This window comes from Notothenia rossii (genome assembly GCF_949606895.1).
Source record: "Notothenia rossii genome assembly, chromosome: 1".
Classification (NCBI taxonomy): Eukaryota; Metazoa; Chordata; class Actinopteri; order Perciformes; family Nototheniidae; genus Notothenia; species Notothenia rossii.
The window spans coordinates 27418939-27427043 of NC_136912.1; the positions used below are offsets into that span (position 1 = coordinate 27418939).

An 8105-nucleotide genomic window follows, 5' to 3' on the forward strand; every position below is an offset into this window, starting at 1 on the left:
TACCTCTCAGTCTCTTGATATTCAAATGTTTTCAAGAGTGACTGACTCATGGCATTATGCCTGACCATCGAGGAGCCGTGGCTGAGAGTGCGTCATCCCTACCTGGATATGCCCCGCTCCTCTTTCTCCTTCACCATGTTGAATTTGGGTTCAGTCTCCTGCAACTCATTTTGCTTCTCCTCGATCTTCTCCAGAAGCTTCTGACGCTCCTTCAGCAGGCGTTTCTGAAAGAGCAGGAACGGAATTTAAGGGGAAGTATTTATTTAAATATTTTATCTATAGACTTAATTTTCTACTGCCAGTGTATCTAACTCCAAAATGTAAAGTGTGAGGTTTCTGCACGAAAAATTGGTTCTACACATTTTGTAAAATAAAATAAATAAAAAACATTTGAAGGAACATTGCATGCTGCTCCTACGCAATATTCATATTGGGTTAAGTGTGTGTATCCAATGTGTAGATTGAGTGTTAGTGACATGCATTTATTATAGTAAATGTAAAATGATGAACGGACATAGCTTCAAAATTCACATTCAATTACAACCTACATTGCACACGTGCAACATTCAAATATAATAAGAGGTTGGAACGCAGAGTGAGGAGTAGACATAATTATTTTTGAAAAAAATGTGAACCAATTAGGAAAAATCCATCTTTAGACAACAATGGGCTGGGACAGGGGGTTTCATCTCACAGGTATGAAACCTCTACTTTCCCCAAAAGCGCCTCAGAAACATCTAGTGACGCAGATCTGCTTCCCTTGCTCTGCATTTTGCTACACAAACTTTTGGCTGCTGCTCTGCCAGCCACAGCCAGGTGGGCTTCATCCAGCCAGCAGCCCGCATGCTGCCCGGGACCCATCATGGGTCACACACAGACGGCGCCAATAAAGCCGTTATGCATGAATGATTGACACACACACACACACACACACACACACACACACACACACACACACACACACACACACACACACACACACACACACACACACACACACACACACACACACACACACACACACACACACACACACACACACACACACACACACACACACACACACACACACACACACACACACACACACACACACACACACACACACACACACACACACACACAGCTTCCTGCCATGATGTAAAGTGGAGCTGATGGCAAACATTACGTACACAGGCTGGAGCTTCCTCTTTTTTGGTTCTCAATTTTCCCCTCTATTAGACCGGCAAACATTCTTTTGAAGGACTCAGTAACTGTCAACTCTTTACATGCTTTATGATTAGCTGATGAATTGATGATGTTAACCACGAGGAAATTCACCAGGAAGAGTTTTGTTAATAAATCATGCATAAAGTCAAACTGAACTTTTTTTACGATCTTTTGACCCACAAGGATGAGTAAGGGGTTGTAAAATGAGAAGGAGACTACTGTTGGTGTTGCTGGTGCAGGGGAAGGGGGGGTGTTGCTGGTGCAGGGGAAGGGGGGGTGTTGCTGGTGCAGCGTCACGTGTGCAGAGTGACGCAGATGGGAGGCTTCCGTACCCTCTGCTCGCTGTTGCCTGCCAGCTCGTCCTGCAGGTCCTTGGTCTTCAGCTCCAGTTTGGTCCTCTGCTTGATCTGCTCCTGGCGCTCGGCCCCCAGCTGCTCGCGCTCCTCCTTCCCGGCAGAGATCTTGGACTTCAGCTCTCGCACCACACGCTCCGTCTCCTACAGGAAGGGATCCAGAGGACAAAAAGGCTGTGAGATTCAATTCAAAAGGAGAATAAAAACAAGTTACTTAAGTGATTTTTTTGATTTAAAATGATGAATGAATTGATTTTATGGACGCTAAAAATATGAAGTTTGACCTTATGATTTTGAGTAAATCACTAAATATTGCAAATCCTCTTTTATAGACGTTGCCATCATGCTGCAGTGTTAGTAACAATATGTATTTGAACTCCTTACCTCTACTTTGTCGCGGGCATCTTGCTGAGCATCACGCAGCTGTCTGGATTTGTCTCCACAGGTCTCTCTCTTGCTGGACAGCTTTGGAGAAAGAGGACAAAAAGGTTTTGGTTTTGAAACTGTACACAACAGATGACAAAACGAATTATATTTGTGCACACAGATTGGTCGATTCTTACATTCATTGTTTGGATCTTTTATATAATTTTTTTATTTTCAAAAAACGTTATTCCTGACATCAAAAAGGCTGATAAACTAAAAAGTACTTTCTGTATTATTTTGTATATATGTAATATTCTGACGAATGGGCAGTGATCATTTCCTACCATGGCATCAACACAAATGTTTACAACCACAAACTGTAATTTGTATATACAAAGAACGTATTTGTTTCTCTTGAGTTGGGTACCTCGTCCAGCTTGGCGCGGGTCTCGTTCAGCTCCTGGTTGTAGATGGTGTACTCCAGGGCTCTTCTCATCTTGTCCCACTTCTGGTACTGAGCCAGCTCCTCCTTCTCATCCTCCAGGGTGTGCAGACGCTCCTCGATGTACTTCAACAGCTCATTGATCTTCTCTCGCTTCCCCTCTGAAGAACACATCAGATTGTTTTTTAAACATGTAATACACTATTAATCGGGACTGGGTCATTGTTTTGTCATTATTTTTTTAAATTCTTAAAAGTGTTTTCTACAATACCAGGGGACTCTAGACTAACAGCATCCTGTATTAATAAAATCCACTAGGATGCCGTTAAATCATAATCTACTGGTCAAGTATTTTTTTTCCTAACAATGCTACACAAGTCTGTAGGAGAAGAGCTAGTCAACGTTAGCTGTTAGCAGCCAGTAAAGATGATTCCTTTGATTTATAATATGACATGTTCAAGCTGGAGTTACGTACATGTGGCACTGAGCCAAGGTAAATTATAATCCTATAGGGATCTGTTCACAAGAACAAGTTTTTTGCTAAAACCTTTTTTAATAAAAATGAAATGTTTCCACATCAATAAGAAAAAAGGGAGTTATACATAATTTTTTTAAACTGTATGAAAATGTAACAAAGGAGTATTTGTAAGGACCTGGGATTGATGTTTTGTTTCTGTTTTATACAGTGGGATCAAATTCTGTATGAAAAATAGTGACATTTCAATGGTACAGGTATTGACTACCAATAGCAGGAACAATAACAATGGCAATCTATGAGACAATAATGTTAAAGAAAATAATGACCTGTCTCCTTCATGAGAGAAATACTCTCCTCTTTGCGCTCATCGTACACTCGTGTTCCCGCCACCTCTCTCAGAAGCTTCAGACGCTGGGAGTCAGGGGCTGTGGCCATTTGGTTGATCTGTATTAAAACATTGAAATTATGCATAAGGTGAAAAACACTTCTGTGAAATTTAGGTCCAAGACTTTCTTGCATGGCATTTTTAATTCTTGATACTTTTGAGCCGATTTCCTCATTTTTTACACTAATCCTTAAATCAGCAGATTTGAACAGGCCAAGCTATTCAGTTAAACACAGTTGGCACTCTTTTTACTGCCCTGCTTAAATACTGCAATGCATTACACAACAGCCAAAAAGAAACGTTTGTCTTGTGTGAAGTTTAGCCCACCCACTCCTCTCTCACCTTTCCCTGCTTGACGATGTAGTAGGGGTTGCTGCGAGAGAAGCCGGCACTCTCCAGAAGGTTCATGACGTCGTTCTTACTGCAACAATAAAAATCAAACAAGTGATAACATGAATTCATAGGGTTGTTATTTCCTTTGAAAAAATGTACCGTCCATCCCCTGCAATACTTACGTCACCATCTTCTTGTCTAAGAAGTACTGGTCCTTCTTTGCGCCAATGACACGCCGGAGGGAGACTTCCTCTTTGTCGATCTGAGGGGAGAGACAGGCATCACAGTTGAAGAGGACAATCACACACATCAGCAGAACTGACTGGTTATGTCAGTGTTACCAGGCTTTGGATTTCTAGAGAAGTGCAAACATCCGGCCTTCATCATCAGAATAATAAGCAGTGAGCACTGTGTACTGGAGGCACTGGGATTACAATCACTAGACACAGCAATCGTCACCAATTTAGGAACAGTTCAGTAAGAACTCAACAACATATTATAGTGATGACACTTCCACTAGGAGCCTAGAATAAAGATGTTGATGAAACGAGAGGTCAATAAGTTGTACTGTTGGTACAAACGAGATGTTAAATGGTTTACGTTGCATCTCTTAAAGCCTTACATATATGTTTAAAAGTTGGAAATATGGTACCCACATTTAATCTTACATTGGTCAATCCAGACAACATGCCAATAAACCAGTACACCTCTTGCTTTAGCTTAAACAGGCTTCAACTTTTAAAACAACCAATTACTTATCACATACACACAGAAGATGGGTATTCTTTGAGAGGCTTACTGAAAGGACTTCAAGTGTATCAGGTTGGAAATAATAAATTGGTGTGTCTAAGATTACAATAATTGGATCAACATAACATGTTTGCAATTCCTACCGGCAGCCGGTTGTCAGAGTTGTCAAATATAATCTCCACAAAAGCCGAAATGACCCGAGGACCAGTTCCCTCCTACAGTGACAGGGGAGGAAAAACATAATGATTAAAATGTTATTCATAAGCCTTGTATTTAAAAATATGTTTCCCACTGTGTTTCATTCTCCATCAAAACGTATTATTTCAACAAATATGCAACTAATCCTTCAGTTATTAGGAAGTTGCACAAGCTTTTGTCAGCGTAAGTATGGCTAACAAGCAATTTGTATACCACCACAGGGTGAGGAGTTACTGAAAGTTTCCCGAACTTACGTGGAGCAGAGCCAGGCGCTGTTCAGGTCGCAGGTGGCTGAACTCATCACTGAGCACAAACTGGATGGCTAAGGAAGCAAAGCCGAGTCACAGATTTAGACAACAAAAAAAAACTTAACATGTACAGAATAATGTTTGACTGATGTATATAGTACAAATAATGAAGGAAGACATACCATAGAAAAAGTTACTTTTTCCTGATCCATTTCTTCCAACTGTAAACAGAAAAGAACAAATAAGATGAGTACATAGGGACATAATGTGCACAGCCACCAACATGAGACATGGCACACCGATTTCTATTAGCATTAAAAGTAAATGCCTTCATTCAGAGTACATCACCTTACACTTCATATTTGTTTTAAATACGGTAAAGTACAACAACATGAGAGAAAAGTTGAGGTGTGCTGTGCACATACTCACCGATTACATTGTGTTTTGGGCTGAAGGGGTCCACCACAGTCTGGTCCCTGTAACTTCGGAACCCCTGGATGATGACCTGCACAAGAACCCAGAGACCACTGTGAGCAGGTCAGCCTCATACTGACGACAACGTCAACCACAAACTGTGGCTAGACAAAGTTAGGCAGAGATGGAATTAACTAATTACATGTACTCAAGTTCAATTTTGAGAGACATGTACTTTACTTGAGTAATTCAATGTGTTGCCACTATGTAATTTTATTTCCATACAAATAGTAAATAGTGTACTTTTACTCCACTACATTTATATAATACCGTTAGTTACCTTGTCCATTTGGATAAATAATGCGAAATATAAAGAACACATTCATTTGTTTTTTGTTGCATGGAGTTTGGACATTCACAAGCTACCCTGCAGCATAAAAAGTAATCAAACTAGCTGCATATTTACCAGCTTTGATAACACTTTAATGTATCAATATTATAATCACAAAATAAATCACAATTTTTTTCTGAAATGTGCCAATTTGCATACTGAGTACTTCAGTGTTTCCCATACATCGTCCGTCACAAATGGATCTCATAAAAAAATATATATATTATTATTTTTTTGTGCGGTGCCCCCACAAATAGAATCAAATTATGTGGGAAACACTTCTGAGTATATGTTGATGCTTATACTTGTATACATTTACTTGAGTAACATTTTGAATTCAGGACTTTTACTTGTAACAAGAGTATTCCTACACTCTGGTCTCCAACTTTTACTAAAGTGCAAGATTAGTAGAAGAGTACAAGAGAGTACTTCTCCCACTGATAACACCCTCATAATTAGGAAAAAAATAAACACAAACTGCAGCTAGAAAAATGTATATGACATGACATTAGTAGTAAGCCAGGGACAATTAATGAATGCAGCTTTATTACAGCTTGGTGCCTCCGATATAAATTAGACTAAGCATGGATGTGCTCAGCGGAGCATCAGAGTATCATAAGCGGGGCACGATGATTTCCAGCAGGGCCTAGTCTGTCGGCTACAGTATGAGCCAGTTTTCATTCAGGACATTAACGTGTTTGCAAGGTTGCTAACAGAATAACCCATACACTTGACAGCCACGATGTTTTCAAAGAGGACATTTGCATTTAAAGAATAAGATTGCAGCATTGTATCGAGCAAAAGTTATAGAAAAGCGAAAAATCCGCTAACCCACCGGTTAGCATGTAGCGGTAGCTTAGCATCCCGGGAAGTGGGACGGGCAATTCAACTCAACATTAATCCACATAGCATTTGCTAGCTTTAGCAAGCTGGCTATTTAGCCTAAGTGTGTCTGCGTTAGCATAACTATACAATCATATTAACGTTAGAGTGTGTGCAAAACCTCGGTTTGCCAATAAGAACCGTTTGTTGGAATAACGCGTAAAGATAGCCTGGTGAAAGTCGGCAACACGCACAAATCTGGTGTCGTTATCTCACCTGTTTGATGTACATGGCTGTCTGAACAAGGCGGCTCCTTGGCTAACTACGGAGATAAGCTCCCTCAGCACTTAGCTGGAGAAGCCGGGAAGTTAATAACCCAAATTTATTCAAAATTGGTGAAACACTGGGAGAAGAGAATAACATGGAAAATGGCGGTGGGGGCGGGATAAAATGGATGATACCATTATGTGAAAACAGGGTTGTGGTAATACAAACATATATAATGTCGTGTGATGGTGTTATAAATTAGACAGAATCTGACCATAGACGATTAAATTATGTGTAATTTGAGTATCGTCAATCATTGAAGCAATGTTTTTGTATGTAAATAACAGGTTGAACACGCTTGCTGTTAACCTAGCTCCCTATCTGTTCCACTGGTACAGTGTAGCTGTCTGTCTTAGGCGCCAAACACATAAAATAGTCGATGATGAAGATGCACTCAAATTGAATGTCTTATCAATCGATAAACAATTCTGTTTACCGATTTCCCCCCAATTTAATTTGTTATTCTTTCTTTAGAAAGTACAACTTCAAACTGTTTCATATGGAAATGTGGACAAAAAAGCTTAACCTGTTGCTGTTTTTTCATTTGTTCTCATTCTCATGCGTTTTCATCAGTTTCCATTGCCTATGTTGCACTTGCTAACACTAACCTGACTAAACCTGATATAAGTGCAGTCTAATCAGAACTATGAATGTGAGCAATGCTGCTCATTTCAATATACTTATAAAGGCCATCTCAGTCACTGCAGGTGTCACTGTTGCCTCTTCTGCTGCACATTTGGGCCTGTCCAACTTCTAATCCCCAAATGCAATTAATGCCAAAAGTGTTATTGAGTGTGTTTGTGAGCACACCAGTGTCCTGGTTATGATTTTTGTAATATCCCTGTTATATTGTGATTGTAAACATCCAGCTTTCAGAAACGTGCATTTGGTCTCTCAGACAGTAACCAGGACCTGCAGTGGCATGGTGGGATGTGCATGGAACTAAATTAACCTACTTTACTTACTTCACTACAAATGTGATACTTTAAGTATTTCAATTGTATGCAACTTTGCAGCCTACTTTTACCCCACAATTTCTCAAAGGAAACTATTGAAATGTGTAAAATAGTTCAATTGAGCACATCCTTTCACATCAACGGATGAATACGGGAGTTTAATATTGCACTTAAACTTAAGTAAAGTTTCTGAATACTTCTTACACCACTGGTGGCATGGACAACTTACAGTATAACGATTTTTGAAGTGACTGAGATGGTGAGAAACTACGACACAAAGATGATCAGAAAATGTGAAACCTTTTGAAATCAGGTGATGATAAACTAAGTTTATTATGTTCCATGTAAACATCATACCCGGAACAAGATCTTAACTCGAGTAAGGATAATAAGGCCCATGTAAACAAACTATTCTTACTACTCTCTGATGTTG

The 8105-nt window shown here is 39.8% G+C and overlaps 1 protein-coding gene across 1 annotated transcript in view; it reads right to left on the bottom strand.

The window, feature by feature from the left end:
- The window catches only part of smc3 (structural maintenance of chromosomes 3), a 30399-nt gene extending 23578 nt beyond the window's left edge, over window positions 1–6821 (bottom strand). Inside the window, exons 1-12 of the mRNA XM_079667912.1 lie at window positions 6666–6821; window positions 5192–5267; window positions 4945–4983; window positions 4769–4836; window positions 4460–4531; window positions 3749–3828; window positions 3576–3654; window positions 3175–3292; window positions 2356–2531; window positions 1947–2027; window positions 1542–1706; window positions 103–224 (exon numbers count right to left, since the gene is read on the bottom strand). Coding sequence (XP_079524038.1) covers window positions 103–224; window positions 1542–1706; window positions 1947–2027; window positions 2356–2531; window positions 3175–3292; window positions 3576–3654; window positions 3749–3828; window positions 4460–4531; window positions 4769–4836; window positions 4945–4983; window positions 5192–5267; window positions 6666–6680 — 1091 coding nt within the window. The 5' untranslated portion in view covers window positions 6681–6821. The remainder of the gene's footprint in view (window positions 1–102; window positions 225–1541; window positions 1707–1946; window positions 2028–2355; window positions 2532–3174; window positions 3293–3575; window positions 3655–3748; window positions 3829–4459; window positions 4532–4768; window positions 4837–4944; window positions 4984–5191; window positions 5268–6665) is intronic.
- Between the last annotated feature and the right edge of the window lie 1284 nt (window positions 6822–8105).